The sequence below is a fragment of the Vitis vinifera genome, chromosome 13, assembly GCF_030704535.1.
Source record: "Vitis vinifera cultivar Pinot Noir 40024 chromosome 13, ASM3070453v1".
Lineage (NCBI taxonomy): Eukaryota > Viridiplantae > Streptophyta > Magnoliopsida > Vitales > Vitaceae > Vitis > Vitis vinifera.
In genome coordinates this window covers 22,661,441-22,678,442 of record NC_081817.1, presented here as the reverse complement: position 1 = coordinate 22,678,442, position 17,002 = coordinate 22,661,441, and the positions used below count along the sequence as shown (strand labels likewise).

Below are 17,002 nucleotides of genomic sequence, written 5' to 3'. Positions count from 1 at the left end.
TAAGGAAGAAAAGGGAAAAAGTCATACTCTTAGCAACAGACAAGGCGCTGGTAGAGGAAGCCATGAGGTATGATTTTGGACTAAGAATAGAGAGGGAAAGGGGCTATGAGTTTTCTCATCTCATCCTGTATTCTTTTGATCGGACTCTGGAGGGGGAGTCTTTCGATCACTCTGGGGTGCTAGGGGAAAGAAATGAAGTTGGCCCCGGAATGGATGGCAATGGATGCTGGGACTTGGTAGAATTCAATAAGGACCGTAATTTGGCTAGGGGGGTGGAGTGGAATTCAGAGAGGACAGATCTTCAAGAGGTCAGAAATAAGAAAGATGATAGATGGGAAGAAAGTAGCTTGGCCAAGTTTAGTAATTTTTTGGGCCTTTCAACAGAGGGGTTGGAAAAGGAAATTTTGAACTTCCTGATCAAAATAAGAAATAAGACGGGAGAGAATTCATAGCAAAGAATTGGAAAAGTCAAAATTTGAAAGGGAATTGAAGAAGCTGGAGTGTTCAGTTAATTATGAGAAGGGGTATAAGCAAAAAGACCCTTCACAGGGCAAAGGGGATCAACTTGCAATAGATTAATGAAGCTAAAGCTGATAAGTTGGAATGTGAGGGGGGCAAATGATAGGTCCAAGAGGAAAATTATCAAGACATTCATAAGAAATCAAAAAGTTGACCTACTGTGTATTCAGGAGACAAAAATTCAGCCAATGTCGGAAGGCGTGGTGAGAAGTTTAGGCTCGGGAAGATTCTTAGATTGGAGGGTTTTGGATGCGGATGGGGCAGCGGGATGACTGTTGATTTGCTGGGATAAAAGGTCGCTGGAAATTGTGGATTGGGAGGAGGGCCAGTACTCTATTTCGTGTAGATTCAAGAATATGGAAGATGAGGTTGTTTGGGTGTTTACGGGAGTCTATGGCCCATTCACTAAAGAGGAAAGAGAATGTTTGTGGGAAAAGATTGGGGCTGTAAGAGGAATTTGGGACGAGCCTTGGTGCTTAGGGGGTGACTTTAATAGTACCCTCTTTCAAAGAGAAAGAAGCCGACAAGGGAGAATAACCTCGACCATGAGGATGTTTGCACATATTATTGATGATTTAGGGCTGGTAGATTTCCCGTTGCAAGGGGGAGTGTTCACATGGAGCGGGGGCCTTAATAACCAGACCTGGGCAAGATTGGACAGGTTCTTGGTGTCTCTTAGTTGGCTAGATCAATTCAATGGGGTGATTCAAAGAAGGTTGGCCCGTCCTATGTCTGACCACTTCCCCATTCTTCTAGAAGGAGGCGGGCTAGTTATAGATTAGCAGCAAAGATAAAGGAACTCAAACAGAAACTAAAAGTTTGGAATAGAGAGGTCTATGGAAATCTGGAAGGTAACAAAAATGTAGCCCTACAACAAGTGGATTATTCAGACAGTGTGGAAAGTGAAAGAAGATCGTCTTTGGAGGAGACAGAATTAAAAAAGGAAGCAAAGGAAAGCTATAAAAAATGGGTTCTCTTGGAAGAAAGTCATTGGAAACAATTCTCAAGGGAGATATGGCATAAGGAAGGGGATAAAAATACGAGATTTTTTCATCGAATGGCGAAAGCCCACCATAACAATAACTCCTTGGACAAAATTAAAACTGATGGGGTTTGGCTGTTAGAGGAACAGGAAGTAAGGGAAGGGATTGCAAATGCTTATCAACAGATGCTCTCAGAAGACTTGGGGTGGAAGGCGGATATTGGGAGGATCCAATTAGATCAAATTAGCCAGCAAGAAGCAGAGAATCTTGAGATTCCGTTCTTTGAAAATGAGATTCATTCAGCTTTGATGGAGATGAATGGGGATAAAGCCTTTGGGCCGGATGGCTTTACTATGGCGTTTTGGCAAAGTTGTTGGGATTTTGTGAAAGTGAAGATCTTGGAGATGTTTAAGGAGTTTCATGAGCAAAGCTCCTTTCTCAAAAGTCTCAATAATACTTTTCTGGTTCTGATTCCTAAGAAAGGGGGAACGGCTAATTCAGGAGATTTTAGACCCATTAGCCTCCTGGGGGGCTATACAAATTGATGGCTAAAGTGTTAGCTAATAGACTCAAGAGAGTGTTAAACAAAGTGGTAGCCCCAACTCAGAATGCATTTGTGATAGGAAGACAAATCCTTAATGCTTCTTTAATTGCGAATGAGGTGATAGACTCGTGGCAGAAAAGAAAAGAGAAAGGGTTCATTTGTAAGTTGGATATTGAGAAAGGGTATGATAGCATCAACTGGAAGTTCTTGTTGAAGACACTACACAAAATGGGATTTGGCTCAAAGTGGTTGGGTTGGATGTGAAGTTGTATATCTTCAGCCAAGTTTTTAGTTCTAGTTAATGGGGTTCCAACTGGATTCTTCCCGAGTTCTAAAGGGCTTCGTCAAGGGGATCCATTATCTCCTTACTTCTTCATTCTGGGAATGGATGTTCTAGATGCCCTAATTAGAAGGGCGGTTGCGGGGGCTACCTCTCAGGTTGCAGTATTCAAGGTGATAGGAGACACAATCTAAAAATCTCCCATCTTTTCTTTGCTGATGATACAATCGTGTTCTGTGAGACTAACAAAGAACACCTAACACATTTGAGTTGGATTCTTTTATGGTTTGAAGCAGCTTCAGGCCTAAGGATTAATTTGGACAAAAGTAAAATTATCCCAATTGGTGTGGTGGAGGAGATTGAGGAAATGGTAGTGGAATTAGGATGTAGGGTGGGCTCGCTGCCTTCTCAATACTTGGGCTTGCCATTAGGGGCTCCTAAAAAAGCCCCTTCAGTTTGGGATGGGGTGGAAGAGAAAGTGAGGAGGAGACTAGCACGATGGAAACAACAATATATCTCCAAATGGGGGAGAATCACTCTCATAAGAAGCACTTTGGTTAGCATGCCAATCTATCATATGTCTTTGTTCCGGATGCCTAAGTCAATGGCTAGGAGATTAGATAAAGCTCAAAGAGATTTCCTTTGGGGAGGGGGAAGTGTGGAAAGGAAAGCTCATCTAATCAAGTGGGAGGCGATTTGTGAGGATAAGAGCAAGGGAAGGCTAGGCTTAAGGAAGCTAGTGCTCTTGAACAAAGCTTTGCTTGGTAAATGGATCTGAAGATTTGCTTATGATAAAGATAATCTTTGGAAGCAAGTGATAACGGTGAAATATGGGCAAGAAGGTCATGGTTGGAGAGCAAAGAGGGCTTATGGAGCGTTCGGAGTAGGGGTGTGGAAGGAAATTTAGAAGGAAATTGATTGGTGCTGGGATAACATGGGGTTCATGGTTGGGAATGGAAGCAAAATCAATTATTGGACTGATGTTTGGTGTAATGGTACAAGGCTATCTCAAGAGGGGTGGAATCTAAGACTTTTGAGGGGCTTTAACGATTGAGATGGATATGATAGGGAACTTGCTACATGCTCTGAGGGATTACAAGCCCTCTATGGAGGAAGATTCAATCTACTGGAAGGGAGGAAGGAATGGCAAATTTAGGGTCAAAGAAGCTTATAGATTGGTGGCCAGACCCAATGATATTGTTTTTCCATCAAGATGCATTTGGGTGGATTCAGTCCCAACCAAGGTTGCATTCTATGCTTGGGAGGCTACATGGGGGAGGGTGCTCACTCTTGATAGACTTCAAAAAAGAGGACGGCAGCTTCCTAATTGTTGTTTTCTATGTGGTTATGAAGAAGAAATTGTAAATCATATTTTTATTCACTGTATAGTAGTCAAAGTTCTGTGGGATATTATTCTTGGGTTATCAGGTATGCAGTGGGTCTTTCTAGAAACTGTAAAGGAGGTCTTAACTAGCTGGAGGGGCCCTTTTGTGGGAAAGAAAATAAAAAAGATATGGAAATCCATACCGTTGTGTATTTTTTGGACGGTTTGGAAGGAAAGAAATAGGCTAACTTTTAGGGGGGAGTGTTCGATATTCAAAAGTTAAAAAATTCTTTTGTTTGTAGTTTGTGGAGCTGGGCTAGATTGTATATTGGTGAGGAGCGTATGTCCCTTATAAGGTTCTTGGAATGGTTAGCGTCCAACTAAGGGGTGGTGAGCCTTGTTGTTCTTATTTTTTGCTTTGAGATGGGGTAGTTGCTTTGTATACCCCTTATATACTTGTAACTTTCCGCCTCTTCATTAATATATCTTGCTTTACTTATAAAAAAAAAATTAATATTATCTAAAAAATTAGCGTCTTAAATTTAAAATATAATATATATTTTTTGACCCTTCAATATCTATGGAAATCATGCAAATATATATAAATATAAATTTATTATTAATTTCTTTATAAGTTTTTTATTTAAATGTTTTTGTTATATTTTATAAAATGTTAAAAAATTATATTTTATTACCACGGGCTATGTACATGTTTTTAGACTAGTACTCATAAAAATACAACCTTAAAATCACATAAATCACAAAGTAAATATATATTTATGAGAATTAAAACAAAAAGAAGACAAAAAATAAATAAATAAATAAAACTAACAAAAAAATGTAATTACCAATTATATTCCCAAGAAACTGTAAAGGAGGTCTTAACTAGCTTGAGGGGCCCTTTTGTAGGAAAGAAAATGAAAAAGATATGAAAATCCATACCGTTGTATATTTTTTGGACGGTTTGGAAGGAAAAAAATAGGCTAACTTTTAGGGGGAAGTGTTAGATATTCAAAAGCTAAAGAATTCTTTTATTTGTAGTTTGTGGTATTGGGCTAGATTGTATATTGGTAAGGAGCGTATGTCCCTTATAGGGTTCTTGGAATGGTTAGCGTCCAACTAAGGAGTGGTGAGCCTTATTGTTCTTATTTTTTGCTTTGAGATGGGGTAGTTGCTTTGTATACCTCCGGCATACTTGTAACTTTTCGCCTCTTCATTAATATATCTTGCTTTACTTATAAAAAAAAATATTAATATTATCTAAAAAATTAGCATCTTAAATTTAAAATATAATATATATTTTTTAACCCTTCAATATCTATGGAAATCATGCAAGGATATGTAAATATAAATTTATTATTAATTTCTTTATAAGTTTTTTATTTAAATGTTTTTGTTATATTTTATAAAATGTTAAAAAAATTATATTTTATTATCACGGGCTATGTACATGTTTTTATACTAGTACTCATAAAAATACAGCCTTAAAATCACATAAATCACAAAGTAAATATATATTTATGAAAATTAAAACAAAAAGAAGACAAAAAATAAATAAATAAATAAAACTAACAAAAAAATGTAATTACCAATTATATTCCCAATGTTCCAAATATATATGAGAAAAAATAAATATTTTTTTCATTACATTAAAATATTTCATATAAAAAACTAATTATTTAGTTATTAATATGAATGTCCTTATAAAAAAATCTATCCTACCATGAAAATAAAAAGATAATATAAAGAGCAAAATATAAAAAAATATATATGAAAAATTAATTTATTAAATATTAAAGATACAAAATAATACAAAACCCCTTATAAAGAATATCCCCTAATAAAAAATATAAATAAATTATTTAATATATTGTTGGAAGATATTTTTTGTAGGAAAGAAGTACAAAATACTTCGATATATTCATGAAGGGTATTTTTTATATTTGAATTAGGAATACATTTTTTATACATAAAACACTTTGTATATAGTGCCTTATAGATTATCTTATTACTTTATTAATAGGTTGATTTATTCAAAGTTAGATTTCATTTTCTATTTTATTATAGTTTATTTTTATGTCTTCCAATTTGTTACATACATGGGCCCAAATTCACGACCAATGTAAGTAAAGTTTCATATTTTCCAGGACACAACCCCATGTGTTCTAGTACTTTGTCCACACCATGTGGATCCTCACCGCCGCAACTTTATACTGCGCGTTAATTCGATTGGGAAAGTTATGCTTTGGGTTATCAAAATCATATATTTTCCACATCACCGACCCAAAACCTAACTTTCCCAATTCGGATTCACATTCATGGAACCTTACAGAATTTTTTTGTTGACTCAACGATATGAGTTGCAGAGACTTCATTTAAAGCCCTTGGCTTCCTACAAACCATTATTCAGAGCTGCAGAGAGTTTCTTTAATAATTCCTTTTTACTTGCAAACAAAGAATCATGGCTGATTTTGTTGGGGAAGCTATTTTGTCTGGTTTCATCCAGAAACTGATTGACATGGTCAACCCCCCTGAACTCTGGAATTTTGCTAGCGAAGGGCATGTCCATTCTGAGCTTAACAAGTGGAAGAAAATTTTGATGAAGATCTATGCAGTCCTCCATGACGCAGAGGAGAAGCAGATGACGGACCCCCTGGTGAAGATGTGGCTTGACGAGCTCGGAGACTTGGCTTATGATGTGGAGGACATCTTGGACGGCTTCGTCACTCAAGCTTTGCGACGCAATTTGATGGCCGAAACTCATCCTTCTGGCACTCAACCTAGCACAAGTAAGTTACGGAGCCTCATCCCTTCTTGTTGTACTAGTTTCACTCCAAATGCTATTAAGTTTAATGCGGAGATGTGGTCCAAAATCAAGAAGATCACCGCCAGGTTACAAGAAATTTCTGCACAAAAAAATGATCTCCATTTACGTGAGAACATTGCTGGGGAGAGTTCTACCAAAACAAGGGAAATACTACCCACTACTTCTTTAGTGGATGAGTCCCGTGTTTATGGTAGGGAAACAGATAAAGCAGCCATAGCCAACTTGTTACTCAGGGATGATCCATGTACTGATGAAGTCTGCGTGATTCCTGTTGTCGGTATGGCTGGTATTGGCAAAACTACTCTCGCCCAACTTGCATTCAACGATGATGAAATAAAAGCTCATTTTGATTTGAGAGTTTGGGTCTATGTTTCTGATGATTTTGATGTCTTGAAGATCACGAAAACAATTCTACAATCAGTTTCTCCGAATACTCAGGATGTTAATGATCTTAATTTGCTTCAGATGACATTAAGGGAGGGCCTTTCTGGGAAGAAATTTCTTCTTATCCTAGACGATGTATGGAATGAGAATTTTGATTCATGGGATTTTTTGTGCATGCCAATGAGATCAGGGGAACCGGGTAGTAAGCTTATTGTCACAACCCGTAATGAAGGTGTTGCATCAATCACTCGAACTTACCGAGCTTATCGTCTTCATGAGTTAGCATACAAAGATTGTTTATCTGTATTCACTCAACAAGCATTAGGGAAAAGTAATTTCGATGCTCATTCACACTTGAAAGAAGTTGGCGAGGAAATAGTGAGAAGGTGCAAGGGCTTGCCTTTGGCAGCAAAGGCCCTTGGTGGCATGTTGCGCAACCAAGTAAGTCATGATGCATGGGAAAATATTTTAACAAGTAAGATATGGGATCTACCTGAGGACAAAAGTCAAGTTCTTCCTGCACTCAAGTTGAGCTATCATCATCTCCCTTCTCATTTGAAGAAGTGTTTTGCCTATTGTTCGATATTTCCAAAAGGCTATGAATTCGACAAAGATGAATTAATCCAATTATGGATGGCTGAGGGTTTTTTTCAACAAACAAAGGAAAATACCCGACCAGAAGATTTGGGTTCTAAATACTTCTATGATTTATTGTCAAGGTCATTTTTTCAACAATCTAATCACGATTCATCACGATTTGTGATGCATGACCTAATCAATGATCTAGCTCAATATGTAGCGGGAGAATTCTGCTTTAATTTGGAGGGTATATTAGTGAATAATAACCAATCCACCACTTTTAAGAAGGCTCGTCACTCATCTTTCAATCGTCAAGAGTATGAGATGCTTGAAAGATTCAAAGCCTTTCATAAGATGAAGTGTTTGAGAACACTAATCTCATTGCCACTCAATGCATTTTCTAGATATCACTTCATACCAAGTAAGGTAATAAATAATCTTGTAAAGCAATTTGAATGTTTACGAGTATTATCTTTAAGTGGCTATTACATAAGTGGAGAGCTACCACATTCGATTGGTGATTTGAGACATTTGCGCTATCTCAATTTGTCTAACTCTTCAATAAAAATGTTACCTAATTCAGTAGGACATCTTTATAACCTACAGACATTGATATTATCTGATTGTTGGAGACTCACTAAGTTGCCTGTTGTGATTGGAGGCCTAATCAACCTTCGACATATTGATATTTCTGGTACAAGTCAACTACAAGAGATGCCTTTCAAGATCAGCAACCTAACAAATTTGCAAACATTATCTAAATATATTGTGGGCAAAAATGATAATTCCAGAATAAGAGAATTGGAGAACTTGCAGGATCTTCGAGGAAAGCTTTCCATTTCAGGGTTGCATAATGTGGTGAATAGTCAAGATGCGATGCATGCTAAGTTAGAAGAAAAGCACAACATTGAAGAGTTGACGATGGAATGGGACAGCGATTATGATAAACCACGAAATGAAATGAATGAGATGAATGTTTTGGCAGGGCTACGACCACCCACAAACTTGAAAAAGCTCACAGTGGCATATTATGGTGGATCAACATTTTTAGGTTGGATAAGGGACCCCTCATTCCCATCAATGACACAATTAATTCTAAAGAATTGCCAAAGATGCACCTCATTACCATCTCTTGGCAAATTATCCTTCCTCAAGACCTTGCATATCAAGGGGATGAGTGAAATTAGAACCATAGATGTGGAGTTCTATGGAGGGGTTGTCCAGCCTTTTCCATCCCTGGAGTTTCTAAAGTTTGAGAATATGCCGAAATGGGAAGACTGGTTTTTTCCTGATGCGGTTGAAGGAGTAGAATTATTTCCACGCCTTAGAGAGCTTACCATAAGGAACTGCTCAAAGTTAGTTAAACAGTTGCCTGATTGCCTGCCATCCTTGGTGAAACTTGACATCTCTAAATGTCGAAATCTGGCAGTTCCATTCTCAAGATTTGCATCTCTGGGTGAACTAAATATAGAAGAATGCAAGGATATGGTGTTGAGAAGTGGGGTGGTTGCAGATAGTCGTGATCAGCTGACATCTAGGTGGGTTTGCAGTGGTCTTGAAAGCGCAGTGATTGGCCGCTGTGACTGGCTTGTATCATTGGATGACCAAAGACTGCCTAGCCATCTGAAAATGTTGAAGATAGCCGACTGCGTCAACCTGAAGAGCCTGCAAAATGGATTACAGAATCTCACTTGTCTTGAAGAGCTGGAAATGATGGGATGCCTAGCAGTGGAGTCATTCCCAGAGACGGGTTTGCCGCCCATGCTGAGACGTCTTGTGCTGCAGAAATGCAGGAGCCTGAGGTCGCTGCCCCATAACTACAGCTCATGTCCCCTTGAATCCTTGGAGATTAGGTGTTGTCCATCTCTCATCTGCTTTCCACATGGTGGGTTACCCTCCACCCTCAAGCAACTGATGGTTGCAGATTGTATACGGCTAAAGTATCTACCAGATGGAATGATGCACCGCAATTCCATACACAGCAACAACGATTGTTGTCTTCAAATACTGAGGATACATGATTGCAAGTCTCTCAAGTTCTTCCCAAGAGGGGAGTTACCCCCCACCCTTGAGCGGCTTGAGATTCGGCATTGCTCCAACTTGGAGCCAGTATCAGAGAAAATGTGGCCCAATAATACAGCTCTTGAGTATTTAGAGTTGAGGGGTTATCCCAATCTGAAAATCCTACCAGAATGCCTTCACAGCGTCAAGCAGCTCAAAATAGAAGACTGTGGAGGTCTGGAGGGGTTTCCAGAAAGAGGGTTTTCCGCCCCCAACCTCAGAGAGCTCCGTATTTGGAGATGTGAGAATCTCAAGTGCTTGCCCCATCAAATGAAAAACCTCACATCTCTTCGGGTTCTCAGCATGGAGGATTCTCCGGGACTGGAGTCCTTCCCAGAAGGGGGTTTGGCCCCCAATCTAAAATTTCTTTCAATTATAAATTGCAAGAATCTGAAGACTCCCGTATCTGAGTGGGGCCTCCACACCCTCACCGCTCTTTCGACATTGAAGATTTGGAAAATGTTCCCAGGCAAGGCTTCCCTTTGGGACGATAAGTGCCTTTTTCCTACACCTCTCACTAACCTCCATATCAACTATATGGAATCCCTGACCTCCCTGGATCTCAAAAACATCATCTCCCTTCAACATCTATATATTGGGTGCTGCCCTAAGCTCCACTCCTTAAGGCTAAGGCCAATAGCACTTGCAAGTCTTGAAATCATTGGCTGTCCTCTTCTTCAAGAAACAAAATTTCCCTCCATTGCCGACATCCCCAAATTCAAAATTGATGGCAGAGTAAAGTATTCTACATGTGGTGGAAACAGAATGGAAACAGAAAGCCATTCAACGCTATCCTTTCATTGTTCAATCAGGTACAACCTTGTTTTCACTTCTTTTTGTTTTTCTTTCCCACCCCCACCCCCTTTTTTTTTAAGTTTTTTATTTTCATATTTTTAATATTATTGTCTTAGAAGTATATTTAATGGACTTAGCCATGGATACCCAGATGTGAATTTCCATTCAAATGTTAGGAGTTTTTAGTTGTGGAAGCAAAAATGTATTTTGAAACTTGAAACATTTCTTTTAACCAAGGAAAAGAATCATATTCATTCTTAAACTTCTCTAGGACAAGATGAAAAAAGTAAACATACATTGGTAGTCAGTGAATCTTAAGCTAACCATGGCAGCAAGGGGCTAAAGCTGGTGTTGAATGAAAGAATGAGGATTGTTGTTTGCTTTTCCAAATAGCTTCATGGTATAACATTTCTAATTTTATAAATATTTACATTGTTTCTTACTCCAATTTCTTTCTGAACATTATTCCTTCAACCGCTTGAAGTGTAATTATAAAGCGACAACTATGTACTAACTATCTGAAAAGAGCTCATGTCTATAAATGTATGAAGTTCTCCCTGTTTTGTCCATATGCTAATTGGACTGCCAATTTTCATTGCAAATTCACAGGGATCTGGCTTAATAAGGATATGGCAAGTAGTGCACAGGGTGAACAAGAAGAGAGAGAGAGAGATGAGACATGATCCATTCTCTTGATGGATAGGTGATTTTGGCTTGGCTGCAGTTATTGATTGGGGGTTTTCTATTAAATTCGTGATTCCCTTTTTTGTTCTTTACCTCAATTCTGGGTGAGCATGGTTACTTCTACTTTTCTATTAATTCTAATGTAATTTTGTCTTTCTATAAATAACACATGCTTACAGCAGCCTCTGGCCCTGCCTAATTGGTATATCACTCATATGTTTCATATGAAGGAAACCTCAATGACATTCTATTCCACCTTTAATAGCATCATGGCCCCCAAACTGGTCTATTCTTATGTGTTTCCAATTCTTATTACATGCAATATGATGGATCGTTCTTCCTAATAATTCTTCTTTCCCTAGTCAAGAAATGAAAGCAAACAAATAGGTATTATGTCTGCTTCTTTAGGATGCCTGGCTTCCAATTTCATTGATCCAATATCAATTCCACTTTTAGATAATGATTGAAATTTCTTCTCAACATGTAGGAAGGAAAAAGAAAAAGGTGAATATTATTAGATGCAAAACTTCCTAATCACTAACTGCTACCTATTCACTTGCTGGTATATTCTTCATTTCTTGCTGCAATCATGGCTTGGTATTTCTTCTTAATTTTTTTGTTTTTCATGTTGCTCTTGTCCATAATCCTCCATTACAAAGATACATTATTTTCAAGATTAAGAGCCTTGGGAATTCTGTCATCTTTTGCAGTATTGTTGACTGTGGTAACTTCGGCCCAGAAATGCTATTTCATGGCTGACTCTGGTAAGACATCTTTTCTTTTTAAAGTTTATCAATAGAGTTTGTCATTTTTAAGCACACAAGCACATATAATGCCTTAAATATGGTTCTTTATAAATGTGCATTACATTTATGAATATTTGAAACTGGCATGGTATTTCTTAGATTAAGAAAATGGCAATAGTTAAATAGTCTTATTCAGTGTTTGATGTGTATTAATGATAAGGTTATAATACAATATGTTGAGATCATTTGCTTGCTCCGGTTCCAAAGGTTCTTGGAAGTTGGTTGTAGTGTTCAGAAATGGCATCTTGCTTCTTATCCAAAATATGATTTTAGCAAGGCCAGGAACCTAAAGAGGTGGTTTTTTGGTTTTTGCAAATTTTAATTCAAGTCATAGATTCGGTTAGTTCAAATGGGCTGTTGCTTCAACCTAGTATCACCTTGCATCATGGACTGCAGGAATATCGAGCCCTGACCAAGTGGGGCATGCATAAACTCTCCTCTCTTCAAAATTTCACCACTGTTACAGAGTATGTGTATGCTTCCTCTAAATATAATCTATAAGATATCCCACATTGGATAGGAGAAAAACTTCTTGGCAGTTTGCACTATATATGTATGAGTTTCTCTTAACAATGTAACATGTTTTAAATTGAAAAAGGCTCCTTGGGTCCAAAGCGAACAATATGACTGGAAGTAGGACGTTACAAATGATATCAAAGTTGATCCCCAACCTTAACCCCAGTGAGGTGTCCCTCTATTGAGAGTAAGTTAAGGGGCCAAAGGACCTAGAGTGAATAATATCTACATGGTTGGGGTCATTTCAATCCATCCATGCAGCTCCACAGCCTTACTCCTCTTGGAGTACTAGGAGTCACCTAAGCTTGGGTGCCTTTTGCCAAGGAAGGGCTGTTGATGGCCACACTTCCAAATATAGAAATTAGTCCAAGATAGTGCACATCCCTACATAATGATAGCTTTTCACATATGAATAAACTCATGTTGAATTTTATTTCCATATATATCACAAAAATGGAAGCAGAGTCCATCTCATTCATAAAAGACAATTGTTATGAACTTGATACAATTTTCTACTTTTGACATTATTGAAATCGAAGTTTGTACTTTGATACTATTGAAATGCTAGTTTCTACATTTGATGCCATTGAAATTCTCTGGTCATGTTTGCTGAAGGAAAGGGCTCCCTGCAACACTCTCAATGCTTAAAATCAAGAAATTTCCGATTTTAAAAAACGGTGTTAAGAGGGTGTGGGGAAGTGACGTCTTTGTAGCAGAGCAGGTTTTGATTGGAATGCCTCCTCGGTGGTGTTGAATGTATAGGGATCTGGCAGTGCCATGGACTTGTAACCTTGGAGGAACAAGGGCTGCCTCACAATCTTAAATATTTGTAATTAGAAATTTGTGCTAACCAGGAGAAGCAGAGGACTCTGCAGTTTGGCCTGCAACCCTGCACCACTTTCTATCAGAGATTGTGTGCTAACCAGGACAGGCCCACTTGCTTCTCTTTCATCATTGTATATTTCTAGCCTATGTCCAGGTCTGGCTTCTCTACAGATGATGGCTGTCTTTTTCCTACAACTCTGAGCAAACTTTTGATTAGTAAACTGGATTCCATGGCCTCCCTGGCTTTCAAAAACCTCCCTTCTCTTGACAGTATATCCGTCTATGGGTGCCATGAGCTCCAGTCCAAAGGGCTTCCAGAAACATTTCCAAGACTTGAGATAAGGGACTGATAACAATGTTCTAAGATGAATTCCATGTTTTCTACATGCAAAAAAAAAATCATTCAGGTATGGCTATTTGCAACTCAACTCCAGTTCCAGATTGTCCTCTCATGAATATATGGCTTTAGCAGCTCTTACTAATTGGCATTTTCTCTTAACTTGTTGGCCTCAGTTCCACACAAGCATGGTTAGTTCTACTGTTCTATTGAATTTGCTTATGATTTTATGTTCTTAATAAATAGAATAAACCTAAACCTAAAACTGTGTCTAGACTCTTTTGACATGCTTAACTGGGCTGTTCTTCTTTATTTCAGATCAAGACATCCCACATCCATTTCCTGCCATTAGATACTCATCATATGGGCTGCTTAAAATGAAAGCAACAATATGTCTTCTCCTCTTTTCAATAAGGTAAGCCTGCCCACTCACAATGTGCAGCTTCTGTTTTCATTGCCCTAATAGTGAGTTCATTTTCAGATAAAGAATGGAAGTTTCTTCTCTACATTTAGGAAAGAAAGAATAAAAAGAAGATGCAGGTGAAATCCAAAATTTCCAAAATTCAAGCTACATATTTGCATGTCAGTATGTTCTTGACCTCAACAATTCATGATTATCTGTTTTTCAAAGTTAATGCCTCATTTTTTAAATTTAGTGCTTCATTTTCAGAATTTCTTCTCTCAGGTAAGAAGAAAAGAACGATGAAGGTGGTCAATGCTTATTAGGACTTTCTTTTCTGCTATTGTAAAAATGATCAATAAGATTGAAGATTGGCAAGCATGAATATGTTACTTTGAGTTATCAACATGTTTTTTTATTTTTTTTATTTTGAAATGTTTGATGTTTTCATCATGTTTTTAATCCATTTTCATTTCTTCTTTTCTCAGAAAAAATAAATAAATAAATAAAAGAATCCTCATTTCTGCTGCCAAATAGACCCTTATACAAGTTTAGCATTCTGCATCACTCATCCAAGATTTCACTCTTCTTTTTGTGTTTGATATCAGCTGGAAAATAAAAATGTCAGAAAGTATAGAGGTGTCCAAGGCATTGCTGTATACACTTGAAGAGACCAGTCTTACCTTCCTCAAGGTCTCTCTCTCAAACCATCTCTTTCTCACATAGCAGTACACTTAGGAAGGAAGCAGATGATTGCTAGTACTAACATGGTGGTTTGGTTTATATGTAACAATAAAAAGGTCCATGATGCTGGTCAGCCCTGAGCTGCACTAGAGCTATTGAAGAGGTGGATTGAAGACAAACTTCCTCAAAAACCCATGCATGGCTGAATCAAACGAGCCAGAAAAATGGCCTGCTCAAATGTGATTATCTCTGTTGTGTTGAAGCCTATATCTTGTTTAATTTATCTTGCTCACAGTTGAATAATTTGTCCATGTTGAACATTGCATGCTGCCCTTGAATTCTCAGTATGCTTGTAAATATTCGCCCACAGCCAACAACTACAAACTCTGGACTTTACAAGTGATGATGCAACAAAAATTTCCTTTGGGAAATAAGAATGTATGCTGCCTGTGTATATCATTCCTCTTTCTTGTTATCTTAATGTTTGCTGTACTTGTGGGCTTACTCCTTTGACTTGGATTTGAAGTTTAATAAAGGTGTACTACTATTATTTTCTTCTTGTTTCTTTCTTCCTTCTCTATATTTTACTTTTTAACTTGCAAAATACAGGTCAATCCTCTGTTTTCGCATATAAATTACTGATGAAACAGTAATGTCATAAATATAATTTATATATTATTAAAATTAAAAATAAATGTTATATATATACATAATTTAAACTTAAATTTTTTATTTAATATTATAATATTAAATAAGTAAAGATATTTCATCTTTTTATCTTTAATATTGACATGTTAAAGCATCATGATAATATATAAATATATTAATATTTCTAATTTTATTAAATGACATAAGCATATTTAAAAAGATATATTCAAAGTTAAAATAAAATTTTATTATTTACTTTATTCCCAATTTTAGGTGTTATAGATTTTAATGTTCTAATATTCCAATATATTAAAAATTAGAATAATACTTGTAAATGCATACTTGAATTCTTTATATAATGAATAATAATACTTTTAAAATAAGAATGGTTAAAATATTTTATTTAAAATGAATTTAAAACTAAACAAAGTTTTTTTAAAAAAAAATATACATATAAATAAGCCAAGCTTTTTTATTGTAGGTACTTATTTATTACTCAATTCTAAACAAAGTATTTTGGATCAATTTTGAAGCATTTTCTAAAAATACTCTCAAATGAACTCTAAGAGGTTGTTTGAGAAATTGACTTATTGATCTAATAACTTAATTTAAATCATTAAGTCGATTAAACATGTTTAGTAAAATAATTTAATATTACAGCTTAAAGTTAATAATAACTTTTAAATATTAAGTTAAAATAGTTAATTTATTCTTAATGTCAAATCTATTTTATCTCATTAACCCTCATATAGTGAGTGTATATTTTACAACTATAACTCTACATCGATGATTGATTTTTATGGTAAATATATTATGATTATCTTATATATTTACAATACTTTAAATATAAATATTTAACAAACAAATTTATTTTTTAAGATTAATAATAAAAAATAGTTATTAAAACTAATAAGTGTAAATAATAGTTAAAATTCATAATTGTAAGTATGTCAAATCGATGATTTAGTACTTAAAATAAAAATCAAATAATAAGTTTTAAGTAAATAATTTAATTATGATTTAACTCAAAATCAACTCAAATGATTAAGTAATTAATATTAGATTTTACCAAACACCCTCTAAGTCTTAATTTATTAGAGCTCGTTTAGCAGTGATTTTAGAAATTACTTCTAGCATTTCTAACATTTGAAATTTTTTATTATTTAAGTGTTAAAAAGACTAAAAACATTTTTAAAAATCAATATCAAACATACTCTTTGTCTCGTTTGATTTAGAATTTATTTGTATAATGAAAAAATTAAAAATATGTCTATTGTTATATGCAAATAAAAAATAGTAGAGATAATTTGTTTTGTATTAGTTTTTTTGGTATATTATTTTCTTACATTGATTTAAGTGTTTTATGAATTTTAAGTTATTTTTTTTAAAAAAAATATTAGACTCATTAACTACATATTAAATTTCGTTTAACTAGCAAATGTAATAGGTATTATAAATGAATGTGTAGTTACTAGGAGACAACTAAGATTAAACTAGATGGGTCTTGTATGTTATATCCTCCAATTGGAGCCAAAGAATATGGAAGAAGCTTAGGTGACGACTCTTGGACTATTGAACTCCAAGAAGAGTTAAATCAATTCACTAGAAATGATGTGTGATACTTAGTCCCTAGGCCTAAAGATAAACATGTCATTATTTCTAATGCAACCAGTAGATAGCAGATGAGAAAATTTTGAACCTCCTCAAAAACTTGGTTGATTCGTACAACAATTCAGAAACTGCTAAGTTATGACATTGACCAGGGGTTGAGTTTATGTGTATGGGTCATAATGGTGGAAACCAAAA

At 36.0% G+C, this 17,002-nt stretch overlaps 1 protein-coding gene across 23 annotated transcripts; it reads left to right on the top strand.

The window, feature by feature from the left end:
* The first annotated feature begins 5,805 nt into the window (after positions 1–5,805).
* LOC100251485 (putative disease resistance RPP13-like protein 1) lies at positions 5,806–15,107 on the top strand. Of its 23 annotated transcripts, XM_059741492.1 has the most exons (7): positions 5,806–10,313; positions 10,906–11,084; positions 11,691–11,744; positions 12,918–13,534; positions 13,783–13,879; positions 13,946–14,557; positions 14,665–15,107. In XM_059741492.1, exons 1-2 carry the CDS (start codon positions 6,112–6,114, stop codon positions 10,916–10,918), a joined length of 4,215 nt encoding a protein of 1,404 aa, XP_059597475.1. In that variant the 5' UTR covers positions 5,806–6,111; the 3' UTR covers positions 10,919–11,084; positions 11,691–11,744; positions 12,918–13,534; positions 13,783–13,879; positions 13,946–14,557; positions 14,665–15,107. The 23 variants fall into 23 exon arrangements, with proteins under 23 accessions (XP_059597475.1, XP_010659115.1, XP_010659106.1 ...); XM_010660813.3 differs by having other exon boundaries at positions 12,918–13,879; XM_010660804.3 differs by adding an exon at positions 11,468–11,542 and having other exon boundaries at positions 10,906–11,367; positions 11,691–13,879.
* The last annotated feature ends 1,895 nt before the right edge of the window (positions 15,108–17,002 follow it).